This window comes from Pristiophorus japonicus, chromosome 19 (genome assembly GCF_044704955.1).
Source record: "Pristiophorus japonicus isolate sPriJap1 chromosome 19, sPriJap1.hap1, whole genome shotgun sequence".
Classification (NCBI taxonomy): Eukaryota; Metazoa; Chordata; class Chondrichthyes; family Pristiophoridae; genus Pristiophorus; species Pristiophorus japonicus.
In genome coordinates, this window is record NC_091995.1 from 4,058,981 (window position 1) to 4,075,871 (window position 16,891).

The 16,891-nt window shown below is 48.5% G+C and overlaps 1 protein-coding gene across 2 annotated transcripts in view; it reads right to left on the reverse strand.

The window, feature by feature from the left end:
• Positions 1–7,444: 7,444 nt before the first annotated feature.
• Positions 7,445–16,891, reverse strand: part of LOC139229629 (zinc-binding protein A33-like) — a 38,794-nt gene continuing 29,347 nt past the window's right edge. For both annotated transcript variants that reach the window (XM_070861144.1, XM_070861143.1), the window contains one exon: positions 7,445–10,463. In XM_070861144.1, the coding sequence (XP_070717245.1) occupies positions 9,931–10,463 (533 nt within the window). In that variant the 3' untranslated portion in view covers positions 7,445–9,930. The remainder of the gene's footprint in view (positions 10,464–16,891) is intronic.

Here is a 16,891-nt window from a genome sequence, read left to right on the forward strand (position 1 = left end):
TCAAATTCAGCTCCACTCAAAAGTTTGTTATCATCCTCCGCTTGCTTCACAATGACATGCAAGCCGTGATCCTGACCAATGGATCCACCACAGACACAACACATGTGTGGGTCAAACATGGCTGTGTCATCGCACCAACGCTCTTCTCAATCTTCTTTGCTGCAGAGCACCATCTCACCCTCAATAAGCTCCCCGCTGCAGTGGAGCTAATCTACAGAACAAACGGGAATCTGTTTAACCTCCATCACCTCCAGTCCAGATCCAAAGTCATTCCATCCTCTGTCATTGAATTACAGTATACAGATTACACTTGTGATTTGGAGGTTGAACTCCAAACCATCATCAACACCTTCACCGAAGCATACGAGAGCATGGGCCTTACACTAAACATCTGTAAGACAAAGGTTCCCTACCAGCCTGCCTCTGCCACATAGAGCTGCCCCCACCCCACACCCCCGATTATCAAGATCCACGATGAGGCCTTGGACAATGTGGACCATTTTCCATACCTTGGGAGCCTACCATCAACAAGGGCAGACATCAATGATGAAGTACACACCGTCTTCAGTGTGCCAGTGCAGCCTTTGGTCACCTGAGGAAGAGAGTGTTTGAAGACCAGGACCTCAAACCCAGCACCATGCTCATAGTCTACAGAGCAGCCGTGATACCGACTCTCCTGTATGCTTCAGAGACATGGACTATGTACAGCAGGCAACTTGAAGTACTGGAGAAGTACCACGAACCTCCACAAGATCCTGTAAATCCATTGGCAGGATAGGCGCACCAACATCAGTGTTCTCGCTTAGACCAACATTTCCAACATCGAAGCATTGACAATGCTAGATTCCCAAAGCAAGCACTTTACTCAGAGCTCTGACACAGAAGCGAGTCCCAGGTGGGCAGAGGGAATGCTTCAAAGACACCGTCAAATTCTCCTTGAAAAAGTGCAAAGTCCTCACCGACACCTGGGAATCTCTGGCCCAAGACTGCACAAAATCGAGGAGAAGCATCCGGGAAGGTGCCGAACACACATCGAGTCTCTTTGTCGGGAGCAAGCAGAAGGAGTGCATGACAACCCAAGCAACCCACCCACCTGTCCCTTCAACCAACATCTGCCCCACCTGTGACAGAGACTGTAGGTCCCGCATTGGACTCGTCAGTCACCTGGGAACTCATATTAGTCTGGAAGCAAGTCACCCTCGACTCTAAGGGATTGCCTAAGGGAGAGCGATATCATTGCAGCGAGACTTCCTTACTCATATATTCCAACCCCATTAAACTCAACGCTAACTGACCATTTACCTTCCTAATTGCTTGCTGTATCTGCATGTTACCTTTCTGTGATTCGTGTACAAGGAAACCCAAATCCCTCTGCATAACAACATTTACTGTGGTGTATGTAGCACACAAATCACTGACTCCACACGGTCTGGTGTTGATCTAACTGCTGTGACCTTCGTCCTTTATTGTTCAGCTCCAGAGTGGTCAGCCTTATCTCGCGCCTGTTGCAGGTACTACCAGGTTTCCCACCACAGCGCCCTCTCTGGTGTGGCATAGTGCTTACATTACATTTAAGGTACTGGGACGATACACACATCATTACATAACATTTACTTTCCCAGTTCACTGAGCTCCCACATGCCCTGTTTCACTCACTGCGCCATTATCATCTCATACTTACAGCAACTAGACACACAAAAAAATTATAAACCTAAATGTGCAATGTCAGTCTAACTACCGACATACGCTGTTAGATTCACTCCGACAGCAAATGCTGGTGCAAAATGCAACCAGTGGAGGCCGCCACAAAATAGATAGATTTTTGGAACAAATAACGACATGTACGTGCAGCCGGTAAGTGCAAGAGTATTCCTCCCCATCACTGCAGGGCTGGAAAACCCTGACCAGCCCAAATCGGCCTGTCGCTGATTGTCCCTCCCTCTCCCCATCACTGCCCCCTCTCTCTCCCCATCACTGCCCCCTCCCTCTCCCCATCACTGCCCCCTCCCTCTCCCCATCACTGCCCCCTCCCTCTCCCCATCACTGCCCCCTCTCTCTCCCCATCACTGCCCCCTCCCTCTCCCAACACTGCCCCCTCCCTCTCCCCATCACTGCCCCCTCCCTCTCCCCATCACTGCCCCCTCCCTCTCCCCATCACTGCCCCCTCCCTTTCCCCATCACTGCCCCCTCTCTCTCCCCATCACTGCCCCCTCCCTCTCCCCAACACTGCCCCCTCCCTCTCCCCATCACTGCCCCCTCCCTCTCCCCATCACTCCCCCTCCCTCTCCCCATCACTGCCCCCTCCCTCTCCCCATCACTCCCCCTCTCTCTCCCCATCACTGCCCCTCCCTTTCCCAATCACTGCCCCTCCCTCCAAATCCCAATCCCCTGACACCAGGACACACCGGGGAAAGCACAGACGGTTTACGCTGCTCGGTTTCACATTTAAGTAAAGACCGAGTCCCAGTAGCTGAAAGGTCATCGACCTGCCCGCTCCCCTCCGCACAGGATGCCCAAAGATCAGGAGTGTGGGACTGAAGTGCAACCAGAATTTGAGGAGCAACCCCTTCAAATATTGGAAGAGGGGCTGAAAGCTCGCATATTCCACATAAGTACTGACTCCACCAGACTCGCTGCCGACTACAAACCGTCTGGTGACACACGGTGTGAGATAGAGATCCATAAACTGAATCGTGTTAATGATTGCAGCCGCTCACCCCAAAACAACAAAGTGCCCTCAATGCCAAGGAGCTCCCTGGAAGCCAGGGCCAGTGTCAGTACTTCCTGATTGAAACTGCTGGAGTCAAGTTTCTGTGGGTGGATCCAGACCCGGTTCCCAGTCACAGATCACTCTGAGCCCCTGGAAGTGTTGTTCACATCTGGATGAAATACTGTTACATTCACTGTCTATGACGTTTCACTTTGCACCTTGGATCAGACTGAGAGACAAATGGGTATTGTGCTGAGCGTGGGGAAAGGGCGGGGCGAAATGAGGGGGACAGAGGAGAGACCGATGCTGATTTTAAATAAATTGATCTTTTGCATAAATTTTTTATGCAATGCCATCATGCAAAATGTTCCATTTGGATCATCATATCCAATATTGGAATGATTGTCGTCTTTACCATCCGATATTCCGGGTCACCTGAGCGGGGAGCAAAAACGAAAATCTGCTCAGCGGACCACAGCCTGGTAACAGAACACAAATTAATTTCAACTGAAATGAATGGGATGAAATCAGGCGGTTTCTGTTATCAGCGGACAGTCAGTCCTCTGTATCACATTTTTCATTGTGCGCTTTGACTGTCAATACATAATACCAGGCGAGAAAGACGAAAAACTACTTCACTGGAAGCTGGAACAATACTTTCACCAATTGTATATAATTTTGGGGGAGGTTGAGTTAAATCTGGGAAACATTTGGGTCCTAAAATTCGATGGCGCCGTGCCCACAGAGCGGGTGTAGAGTGAGCCGTGTTGGGAAAGGCAGTAAAAGAGGTGTCCAGGTTCCACAGCTGACACAAGTGTGAGGCCCTTTGCATCTCTAAACAGAGGGCGCAATGCCTGATTATCGACCCGTTTGTAAATTTGGGCCAAACTGAACGCGGCCGGCGCTAGGCCAGGTCAGTTCAGGAAGTCTTCACCAGGTAGGGCTTCAAAACAACAAACTAAACTTGCCTCCGGGTAATGATTGGACCAACCCAGATCCACGTCCTCAGGATTGCCCCTCCATCTCCCCATCACTGTCCCTCCCTCTCCCCATTACTGCCCCTCCCGCTCCCCATTACTGCCCCTCCCGCTCCCGATCACTGCCCCCTCCCTCTCCCCATCACCGCCCCTCCCTCTCCCCATCACTGCCCCCTCCCTCTCCCCATCACTGCCACTCCCTCTCCCCATCACTGCCCCCTCTCTCTCCCCATCACTGCCCCCTCCCTCTCCCACTGTTCCTCGCTCTCCCCATCACTGCCCCCTCCCTCTCCCCATCACCGCCCCTCCCTCTCCCCATCACTGCCCCCTCCCTCTCCCCATCACTGCCCCCTCACTCTCCCCATCACTGCCCCCTCCATCTCCCCATCACTGACCCCACCCTCTCCCGATCAGTGCCCCCTCCCTCTCCCGATCACCCCCATCTCCCGATCACCTCCCTCTCCCGATCACTGACCCTCCCTCCACATCCCATCCCCCGACCCCAGGACATAACCGGGAAAACACCGAAGGTTTATGCTGCTCGGGAGTCACATTTCAATGAAGACCGAGTCCCAATATTTGAAAGATTATTGACCTGAAACGTTAATTCTGTTTGTGTCTCCACAGATGCCGCCTGACCTGCTGAGTGTTTCCAGCATTTTCTAATATTATTTCGGATTTCCAGCACCAGTATTTTGTTTTTGGATTTAAAACTGGAGTAATTCTGTCCATTGAATATCAGTTCAATAGCCCTGTCCGTGTGTGGTAGGAAATCCAATGGGCGGTGAAATAGATGGACTGCGCCCAGACCCAAATTCCCCCTCACTCCCCCAGCCCTACCCATTAATTGCCAGAAGAAGGGTGGGAGCTCCCAGTCCCGGGATTTGAGGCTAGATTCCACTGGTTTATATACTGCATCTCCAGATAATCTCACCAGAGTCAACTGAGCCGCTGGTAACTTTATCGTGGTAACTATTTTTATATAAGTCATACCTTTATACTTTGCCAAATTTGAGTGTCTCACACCACTGTTTAATTTCAGCTAAATATATCAGCAAGTTCGATCTGTAAACCTCTGGGCTGTGTGATAATATCTGCTATTTAAAGAGAGTTTAGTATTGTAGGAGGAGACTAGATTGAATTCAGTCAGTAAATTACAGCCACTGAGGTTTCTGTTAATGCCCCAGATGTGCGCTGCTGTGAGGAGCAAATGGGAAAAAGTGACAGCATCTGGATGGTGAGGGGAAACATCTGTTTACAGCAGGGGTGTGGGATCAGACCCTGGAACAGGTTCATCCGGCCCGCGGACTTACCCTCAGAGGCGGACTGACTCTCGGCAAATGTCCCCGGGAACCCCCACCGATGTATTTGCACTCTGGACCTTTCTGAAGCCGGTCTTTCCCGGGGCTCTGAGGCGTTCCGCGAGCTGCCCCCTCCCGCTCTTCAGCCACCTTCACTCTCCCTGCAGCGCCCCTCCGCTCTGCAGTTAAACACCGATTAAAATGAGACAGATCTGATGAGGTTGGGCTCAGAACTCACCATTGACAAGATCATTGTCACTGGACGCGGGCTTTTCTATTTCAGCCGCTGAATCTCACACAGACGGGCCACTGAACAGACTCCGAGAGTGAGTGAAGCTGGCGGCCCCTGGGGAAGTGTGGCCAATGGCCATGGTGGTAAAGCAGCTGGAGTGACCCGGACAGCGGCAATCCACCTGAGACACGGCGGTGTAGCGCCACCTTCCGCCTGTGGAGCAACATTACAGGCAGCAAGGTCCCCGTGTTCCTGCAGCTCACAGCTCACTCTGGTACAGGGCTGGGACATTATTTGCCTGGAGGGCCACTTAACAAGTTTTGATGAGCTGTTTGGGGCCGCCCACCAACCTTCCACCAATAGCGGCCGGACGGGCAGCAAATTTAAAGGGATGTGCGTGAAAACAATTAGGGCGAACATTGCACAAACATAAATTCAGATAGTAGTCAGGTACAATTTTACACACACAACGTGTGTTCGGTACTGCTCAGAAATGGATCAAAGATAACAGTTGAAAATGTTGTCGTATCTTCTCAGTCTCTGTAACTCAGTGCTGTGAAATAGAACTGTTCCCTCTTTAGAGCCTGTGTCAGCATCAATTCCCCACCTCAGGCATCCTCCTGTCCCGCTGCAAAGATGACTAATGCCGTCCCAATTGGTGGCAGATGAGAACTCCCCTGCCGTCGTACTCTGGATACAGGGAGAGGAAAGATGCAGCGCGGTAAGAGTTGTGGAGATGAGCAGGCACGACTCCACTCTAAGATGGACAGGGCATATTCCAGTGCGCAGTGCATTCCGGGTACGGACGTCCGCCATTGGGGTCCAGACTCACGGATCCTTTTTAGATTGGCTCAGGGAGAATCGCTTTTGAGAATTATTAATTTGAATTAAGTATAACTATGCCTTTTCCTTGGCTGCAGTTCGGGCCTGTCTCTGACCGATCAGAAGTGAAAGTGGATAGACGAATGTGCAGCTCGAGCTCCTGCTCGCGTACTACTTCTGTTCCATCTAGCAGGCAGGATAAAATAACTTCGCGGGCGGGATATGGCCTGCGGGCCGTATTTTGCCCAACACTGCCCCAGACCCAACTCGCTACCGACTACAAACCGTCTGGTGACACACGGTGTGAGATAGAAATCCATAAACTGAATCGTGTTAATGATCGCAGCCGCTCACCCCAAAACACAAAGTGCCCTCAATGCCAAGGAGCTGTCTGGAAGACATGACCAGTGTCAGTACTTCCTGATTGAAACTGCTGAAGTCATGTTTCTGTGGGTGGATCCAGACCCGGTTCCCAGTCACAGGTCACTCTGAGTCCCTGGAAGTGCTGTTCACATCTGGATGAAATAGTTAAATTCACTGTCTATGACGTTTCACTTAGCACCTTGGATCAGACTGAGAGACAAAGGGGCATTGTGCTGAGTGTCGCGGAAGGGCGGGGCGAAAGGAGCGGGGCAGAGGAGAGATCGATGCTGATTTGAAATAAATTAATCTTTTGCATAGATTTTTATGCAATGCAATCATGCAAAATGTTCCACTTGGGGCATCATATCCAACATTGGAATGATTGTCGTCTTTACCATCCGATATTCCGGGTCACCTGAACGGGGAGCAGAAAGGAAAATCTGCTCAGCGGATCACACCCCGGTAACAGAACACAAATTAATTTCAACTGAAATGAATGGGATGAAATCAGGTGGTTTCTGTTATCAGCGTACGATCCTCTGTGCCACATTTTTCATTGTGCGTTTTAACAAGCAATACATAACACCGCGGCGAGAAAGACTAAAATCTACTTCATTGTAAGCTGGAACATACTTTCACCAATTGTATATAATTTTGGCGATTGTTGAGATAAATCTGGGAAACATTTGGGTCTTGAAATTCGATGGCGTCTTCGATGGAGCCTTTGCATGTTGTCACACACAATCTGATCATTCAGCGAATGTTACCCCTTTGTGTCGAGGGGGTAAAATGTACGGGTTTACCCAGCAATGTGGGCACCATCTGTGTACCTGGGAAAGCCAGTAACCTCATAAAACAGGGTGACTAACTAGTTTTTACCTTGCTGTGAAGTTAACATGAATTCATTTGTCTTTTAAAATGTGTGTGAGATACAACTCTGATCTAATGGCTTCCTTTTAAAATTCGTGTTACCTCAACCAATCTTCAGACAACGCCAGAGGGAGATTACAACAGGCGCTTTATTGATGTACAGGGTGATTACAATTATCGAAGTCAGTTAATAAATTTCGAGTTTACTTTAGTTGAGAAAATCGTTTGACAATATTTACATCAATTATGATGAAAGTAATTGACATACAAAAAGGAGACACAATGAACCGCGACATTCAGTAAATGGGCGAAAACAAAGTGTGATCCAATAGTGGGAGCAGCGTTTGAAATCCTTACCATTTACCTGTTTAAAGAGAGCAAAGCAAATAAAAAATACCAGAGAGCTGGCCTGAATAATCACAGTTTCCTGATAATATTTTCATTCCTGACTCCTAGGTGAATCAGGAAATGTAGTTTCTAAAAGTGCCGGAGAACAACACTTTGTAAATGCATTGGAGACTGTAAGGGAGATTTCAGTCCAGCTTAGAGGGCAGCACAGCTCAGACTGGGAGATCCCCATGTGTGGCGTGCAGCGTGTACCGTGGCACAGTAAGCAGAGCACCAGCACAGCCAGTACAAAGCCTGTTTTAACGTGGCTTTCTTTGTAGAAGTCCCTCAACCTCACTTTCCTCGCCTGAGGGAGGGGTGACCTGATAGAGGTCTTTAAAATGATGAAAAGTTAGGGTGGACGTATAGGAGATATTTCCACTTGCGGGGGAGACCAGGATTAAGAGCTATAAATATAAGATAGTCACCAATAAATCCAACAGGGAATTCAGGAGAAACTTATTTACCCAGTGAGTGCTGAGAATGTGGAACTCGCTCCCCTCTGACAGCCGTAGAATCCCCAGCCACCACTGTTCTGTGGAAGACCAGTTAACTCAGTACAGGCTGGGACCCTCCCAGCTCTGCACGGCTCAGTACCACACACACCAGGCTGAGCATTTAACCACTGAGCCATCAGGGCCACATACGGGGAATTCTAAACTCTAAACTGTAATCAAATAGTAGCAACTAATCCAATCAGCACAGAGAGACGTCACAATCATCTCCTCTCGAAATAAACTAGAATGGAACCTCGACCGTATGCAATGATGCAGGGGACCCCCAATAGAGAGTGGAAATGGGTGAATAATCCAGGACCCCATACTTACACTGACACGGAGTTTTTTAACCTTTGGTTTATTTTGATTCCATAATCAAGTCCCAGTGTCTGCACACAAGATGTTTCCATTTTAAATGTAAAATGCATTTTCTTCAAATAGAGTGTTGGCAACCTGACACTGCTGGTCTCAGACATGAAACTCATTCCCCTGGTGTCCTGAATTGGCCTCAATACAGGAACAGTAAATTCCATCCGGTACTGGCCATCCACATAACAACTACTTATCCTATTTATTCATTTTATTCAAACCCAGCCTGACTCCCACTAGCTTTCTTGTAGATTACCGAGATCCCGATGTAAATTTTTAGATCATTCACCAAAATACCCACCAACGTACCATGTCAGCTTTGTAAATAAGGGCATGTTCCATTGCCCAACTCCTAGAGATCCATCAACTGATTGCAGAAGGAATGTTGGCCGGGACATGGGTAAACTGCCTGCCCTTATTTGAATAGTGTCTCCTGATCTTTAACATCCAGTTGAATAGGCAGACAGGGTATCCAACAACTCAACCGAAAGATGGTGCTTTTAAATAACAGTGACTGCACTTCACTGCGCTGTGACGTGTTTTGGGATGTCTTGAGATCCAGAAGGACTAATATGAATGCAAGCTCCTTCCTTCTGATTGTTTCAGTGTTGCACAGGAGTGTCAGCTCAGGGTATGTACTCAGAAAGGTGAGGGACTTTAATCACAGCTTTCCAGGCCGCTGTTTATTTTACGTCCTTCTTTCTAATCCAATTATCTTTCAGTTCTGAAGAAAGGTCTTGCCTGAATTGTCAAATCAGCCGAATGTTTCTGCATTTTTTGGTATTTCCGCAGTACTGATTTACTCCAGCAGGTGGTGATATTGCACTGTAAAACTTTACAGAGCTTTGTACAGCTCGCCATCACCATCTCCTGGCTGAAAGCGGCACTACATGACCTGAAAGGGACGTTAAACACTCTGGGGTGAATTTTCACTTCTACCATGGGAACAACTCGGGTGTTAGCGGATCGGCCGCCAGTTTTACAGACCACACGGAAGGAAAAGTGAACATTTAGTCCTTTAAACCGAAGATTTACAAACTCCCCTCTTTTTGAGGAGATAGTTAGTATATTTCCCATCACCAATGGTGCGTGGTGCTGAATACCTGAGGAATGTGCTCATTTTCAGAGCACAACTTATACCTGCTTTTTAATACAAAGGAGCGGGGCAGTGATGAGAAAGGGCTGGGATGGACTTGCTGTCGGCTTTTACTTTTTATTTTAGTCTCACATTTTATATTTGTATGGGTTGTATTTACAGTCTCATTGGGATCTTACAATGCATCATTTGGAAATTACATTTTCTAATTCCCGACCCCTGACCTCTGCTCCTGACCCTATCCGCGCGGGGTCAAGTCATTGTGAGGTCATGGATGTCGCGGGCCGGTCCGAGGCCCCGCCCCTTTTACAGGCCCGGATTGGAACCGGAGCAGATTCTCAGCCACTTGTTCACATCCCCAGTACAGAAGAAAGGATAAAGTTTCTCCGGAAATTTATTCCCAGTGAAGGTGTGGAGATGGGACTTGGTGTCCGCGCTGTAAAATGTAACTGTCCCGGACTCGTAACTGAGATAAACTCCCACCTTCCCGGGGATCTGACCGGCAGGGAGAGGGGATGGAGGGGAGGAGTTTACCTTAATCTGATCATTAGACCGCCCGATGGTCCACAATCCATTCTCCGGGCTCAGTGTGACACATCGCTTCCTCCCCACAGATTCTGCGGCAACTCCCAGACTCCAGCGCCTATTCCCCGCCACCTCCACCTCCCAGTAATGTCTCCCCAATGTGAATCCCTCCGATCCCAGCACACAGGCTCCGCGTGTAAACCTCTTCTCAGTGTCAGGGAGATTCTTCCAGGTCCAGGTCCATCTCACACTCTTCAGATCCTCAGACACCTCGAGCAATCGATGCGCTGTTTCCACATCCAGGGACACAGAGACTGGGAGAAAAATCAGAGAGTTAGAGAGGTTCGCTGGGGATCGGGGGGAGAGACGCGCTGGGGGGAGAAAACGAGGATCTGTCAACAGCAGAAAACATCGGGACTTCCAGTGAGGGAGGTCACAGCTTCAGAAAATATCAAACATTAACCCACCCGCCTCAGCACTTTTGTATTTCGTGAGGCTATAAAAACATGAATACAAGCTGGAACTGGAGCCTCACTGTACCACGAAACACTGTTCACAGTTTAAAGTGGGGTTATACACCTTCCATTCTCAGCAACAAGAACAACTTGTATTTATATAGCGCCTTTAATGTAGTAACACATCCAAAGGCGCTTCACAGGAATGTTATAATACAAACATTTGACACTGAGCCACATAAGAAGAAATTACAACAGATGACCAAAAGGTCACAGAGGGAGGATTTAAGGAGCATCTTAAAGGAGGATAGAGCAGGAGAGAGGTGGAAAGGCAGAATCAGACTGTTCACAATGTTGGTGTCATATTTGACCCTGAAATGAGCTTTCAACCAGATGTCCACAGCATAACCAAGATCGCCTATTTTCACTCGTACTAAGTTCCGTTCACCCATCACGCCTTTGCTTGCTGACCTATATTGGCTCCCGGTTAATCAATGCTTCGATTTGAAAATTTTCATCCTTATTGTCAAATCCATCCAAGGTGTCACTCCTCCCTATCTCTGTAATATTTTCCAGCCCACAACTCCTCCCCTCCCCTCCCATGCTCTCCTGAGATGTCTGCGCTCCTCAAATTCTGCCCTCTTGAGCATCCCTGATTAGAATTGCTCAATCATTGGTGGCCGTGCCTTCTGTTTTTGGGCCCCAAGCTCTGAAACTCCCTGCCTAAATCTCTCCGCCTCTCTCCCTCGCTTTCTTTCTATAAGATGCTCTTTAAAACCGACCTCTTTCACCTGCGTAATTTTGAAGTGTGATGCTCGGTGTCAATTTGTTTATCTCACAATACTTCTGTGAAGCGTGTTAGGATGTTTCACTAAGTTAAAGGCTATATAAATACAAGTTGTTGTTTGTGTGAGTGTGTTTGTGTGTAAGGGTTCCTAAAGATAGACAAGTCACCTGGTCCGGATGGGATACATCCTAGGTTACTGGGGGAAGTAAGGGTGGAAATTGCAGAGGCTCTGGCTACAATCTTCCAATTCTCCTTGGATCTGGGGTTAGTGCCAGAGGACTGGCAGATTGCAAATGTTACACTGCTGTTTTAAATAGGGGAGGGTGGATAAACCTCACAACTACAGGCCAGTCAACCTAACGTCGGTGGTGGAGAAACTTATAGCGACAATAATCTCGGACAAATTGAATTGGCCTTTGGATAATATGGGTTAATAAATGAAAGTCAGCATGGATTTGTTAAAGACAAATCATGTTTGACGAACTTGATCGAGTTTTTTGATGAAGTAACAGAGAGTTGATGAAGGTAGTGTGGTTGATGTGTATATAGACTTTCAAAACACACAAGAGACTTCTTAGCAAAATTAAACGCCATGTGATTAAAGGGACAGTGGCAGCGTGGATATAAAATTGGCGAAGGGACAGGAAGGAGAGAGTAGTGGTGAACGGTTGTTTTTCAGACTGGAGGGAATTAGACAGTGGTGGTCCCCAGGGGTCCTTATTAACACTGCTCTGTTTGATATATATTAATGACCTGGACTTGGGTATACAGGGCATAATTTCACAGTTTTCAGATGATACAAACTCTGTAAATGTCGTAAACAATGAGGAGGATAGTAACAGACCTCAGGAAGACATAGACAGCCTGGTGAAATGGTGAAACAAATGATAGACGTAATTTAACGCAGAGACGTGTGAAATGATACATTTTGGTAGGAGGAATGAGGAAAGGCAATATGAACTAAATGGTAAAATTTTAAAGGGGGTGCAGGAATAATGGGACCTGAGGGTATGTACACAAATCTTTGCAGGTGGTACAACAAATTGAGAAGGCTGTTAAAGAAAGCATATGGTATCCTTGGCTTTATTAATGGAGGAAGAGAGTACACAATTGAGAGTGAGTTGGACAGGCTGCTAAGAGAGGGCATAATATTGCCTGTTGAATTCAGTTACTGGGCAAGCCCCATCATCCCTGTCCTTAAAGCGGATGGCTCGGTCAGGATTTGTGGCGACTGCAAGGCCACCATCAACCGAGTATCAGTACAGGGCCAATACCCGCTTCCGAGAGCGGAGGACCTTTTTGCCACGCTGGCAGGTGGAAAGCTGTTCAGCAAGTTGGACCTCACTTCAGCCTACATGACCCAGGAACAGGCCGAAGAATCCAAGCTACTAACCACCATCACTACGCACAAGGGGCTATTTGTTTACAACAGGTGTCCGTTTGGCATTCGTTCAGCAGCCGCTATCTTCCAGAGGAACATGGAAAGCTTGCTTAAATCTATTCCTGGCACAATCATATTCCAAGATGACATCCTAATCACGAGTCGAGACACCGAGGAACACCTCCACAACCTGGAGGAGGTGCTACGCCGACTGGACCGAGTAGGCTTGCAACTAAAGAAGCCCAAGTGTGTGTTTTTGGCCTCAGAGGTCGGGTTTTCGGGCAGGAGGGTTGCCGCAGACGGGATCCGGCCTACCGAATCCAAAACGGGGGCGTCCGTCATGTGCCCCGGCCCGGCAACACATCGGAGTTGTGGTCATTCCTGGGACTCTTGAACTACTTCGGGAACTTTCTGCCAAACTAAAGTACATTGTTGGAGACACTACGCGTGCTCCTGTGTAAGGGTTGTGAATGGTTTTGGGGGGACTATCAAGAACGGGCTTTCAATCTGGCGCGGAACCTGCTTTGTTCTAATAAGTTGTTGACTCTGTACAACCCCTGTAAGAAACTGGAGTTAACGTGTGATGCATCATCCTATGGGGTTGGGTGTGTGTTGCAGCAGAGTACTGATGAGGGCCAACTTCAACCTGTGGCCTATGCCTCCAGGTCACTATCCCAGGCAGAACGGGGATATGGGATGGTTGAAAAGGAAGCACTCGCATGTGTCTTTGGGGTAAAAAAGATGCACCAGTACCTTTTTGGCAGAAGGTTCGAGTTAGAAACGGACCACAGTCCGTTAACATCGCTGTTGTCCGACAGCAAGGCTGTCAATGCCAATGCGTCAGCTCGCATACAGCGATGGGCTCTCACGCTGGCTGCGTATGATTACACCATACGGCACCGGCCAGGCACCGGAAATTGCGCTGATGCGCTCATCAGGCTCCCACTGGTGACCACTGAGGGGGCAGCGGAGCAAAGCGTGGAGATGGTCATGGCCGTTGAGGCTTTCGACACTGCAGGCTCCCCCATCACAACCCGCCAGATCAAAATCTGGACCAACAGAGATCCCCTCCTGTCACTGATAAAGAAATGTGTCCTGACTGGGGATTGGGCGTCTGCACACAGGGCGTGCCCCGAGGAGATCAGATCGTTTCACAGATGGATGGATAAGCTCTCCATCCAAGCCGACTGCCTACAATGGGGCAGCTGGATAGTCACGCCCCAGAAAGGAAGGGAAACATTCATCAGGAAACTCCACAGCGAGCACCCAGGCATCGTGCTAATGAAGGCCATTGCCTGGTCACATGTATGGTGGCCGGGAATTGACTCAGACCCGAACACTGTGTTCGCAGGTGCACGACGTGTGCCCAGCTGGGAAATGCCTCTAGTGTGGCACCCCTCAGCCCGTGGCCCTGGCTCAACAAGCCATGGTCACGCATTCATGTAGACTACACGGGCCCGTTTATGGGAAAAATGTTCCTGATTGTTGTCGATGCATACTCGAAATGGATCGAGTGCATCATGTTGAATTGGTGCACGACATCCACCATTGTGGAGAGTCTGCGCACGGTATTTGTGACCCACGGCTTGCTAGACATCCTGGTTAGCGACAACGGCCCGTGCTTTACTAGCTATGAATTCCAGGAGTTTATGTCGGGTAATGGTATCAAACAGGTCAGGACAGCGCCGTTCAAGCCGGCTTCCAATGGCCAGGTGGAACGTGCGGTTCAAATCATAAAACAGAGCATGCTCCGGATTCAAGGACCCTCTCTTTACTACAGCCTATTGCACCTCCTGCTGGCCTAAAGGTCCCGCCCGCATTCGCTCACGGGAGACCCGTCCGCGGAACTACTCATGAAACGCACACTTAAAATGCAGCTGTCCCTCATTTATCCTGCTCTGTCGGACATTGTTGAGGGCAAGCACCAGTCCCAAATCGAGTGCCATGATCGCAACTCAGTGGGGAGATGCATAGAAATTAATGACCCTGTATTCATTCTCAATCACGCATTGGGACCTAAGTGGCTTGAGGGCACTGTAATAGGCAAAGAAGGGAATAGGGTCATAGTGGTCAGACTAAACAATGGGCAGATATGCCGCAAACATCTGGACCAGGTAAGAAAAAGGTTCAGCATGGACACTGAGGAACCTGAAATAGACCATGGGATAGCAACCACACCACTGCCAGTGAACGAGCAACAAGGACATTCAACAGCATGCACAGTCCCTGTGGCCAGCCCGGACAGGCCGGAACCAACTAGGCGACAGGGACGCGTGCCACGGCCCAACCACCAGAGCCACAACTGCGGCGCTCCACGAGAGAGCGTCGACCGCCTGAAAGACTCAATCTTTGACCCAAAGACATTAGGGGGGAGGTGATGTCATGTTTGTAACCTTCACATAACTGTAACCAATATGGAACAACACTGTGCACTGTATACAACTGTGAAATACACACCTTGACCACAGGGGGTGAACTTGTGGGAGACACTCCTCACCTGGTCAGCCAGGTACTTAAAGGGAGGTTCCACGCAGGCTCAGCACTCCTTGGTCCTGGGAATAACGTTGCAGGTCATGAGTGACCTTGTCTGCAGTATATGCCTCGTGTGACTTTATAATACAGTGCAGAGACACTACATTATCCTTAGAGCAGAGAATGTTAAGAGGAGATTTGATAGAGGTATTAATATCATTAATGCTTTGATAGAGTAAATAAGGAGATACTGTCTCCAATGACAGAAGGGTTGGTAACCAGAGGACACAGATTTAAGGTGATTGGCAAAAGAACCAGAGGCGACATGAGGAAACACTTTTTCACAGCGAGTTGTTGTGATCGGGAATGCGCTGCCTGAAAGGGCGGTGGAAGCAGATTCAGTGGTAACATTCCAGAGAGAAATGGAGAAAGAATTGAAGGGAAATAATTACAAAGCTACGGGGAAGGAGCAGGGACTGGGATTAATTGGATAGATCGACCAAAGAGCTGGCTCAGGCACGATGGGCCGAATACCCTCCTTCTGTGCTGTATCATTCAATTATCACAAAAATAAGCATTTTATTAAGTGTCCAGCCCTTCACCTGTAAGTAATCTGATTTCAATTCACTGAAAATGACTTTAAAAAATGTTCTGAACCATTTATTGGTTCATTGGTGTACAGAAGTCAGTTTTAGTAAATTACGTATTTTTTTAATATTTAAAAACTTTTGAAACGTGCCTACTAGTGCCTGTACCCCTAAAAACAATTCAATTTGAAGAACCTCCTCAAACAGGCACAATGGGCAGAAACCCGCCATGCTCATTATCCCGATCTGGGGGCGTGGCCAGGTTTATAGGCGGGTCGATAAATGGTACAACACACAAAAGCTCAGAGGGACTTGGACTTCTCGCTTCAACCAGCGGAAGGAGATGAGAACGACACGCTTACAACTTTTCCTGATAAGTCCTCCCATTAGTATCTGTCTGTACCAGTGTAAGGATCCTGAGAAATTCCCATCACAGATTCCCACTGCAACAACAACTTGTATTTATATATCACCTTTAATGGAGCAAAAATGTCCCAGGGTGCTTCTCACGAGTATTGCAAGAAAAACACAGTTTTTTTGGCACCGAGCCAGATAAGAAGAAATTCCGGCAGATGACTAAAAGTTTGTTCAAAGACGGAGGTTTTAAGGAGCGGGTTGAAGGAGGAAAGTGAGATGGAGAGGCGGAGAGGTTTAGGGAGGGAGTTCCAGAGCTTGGGGCCCAGGCAGCTGAAGGCACGGCCACCAATGTTTGAGCAGTTAAATTCAGAGATGGCCAAGAGGGCAGAATGTGAGGAGTGCAGATATTTTGGGGGTTGTGAGTCTGAAGGAGGTTAAAGAGATAGGGAGGGTCGAGGCCATGGAGGGATTTGTAAACGAGGATGAGAATTTTTCAATCAATCCATTGTTAAACTGGGAGCCAATGTAGGTGAGCGAGCACAGGGTGGTGAGTGAGTGGGATTTGGTGCGAGTTGGATGCCTGAGTTTTGGATTAGAATGTGGGAGGACAGCCAGGAGTGATTTGGAGTAGTCAAGTCCACAGGTAACAAAGGTGTGGAGGAGACTTTCAGCAGCAGATCAGCTGAGGCAGGGGCGGAGGCGG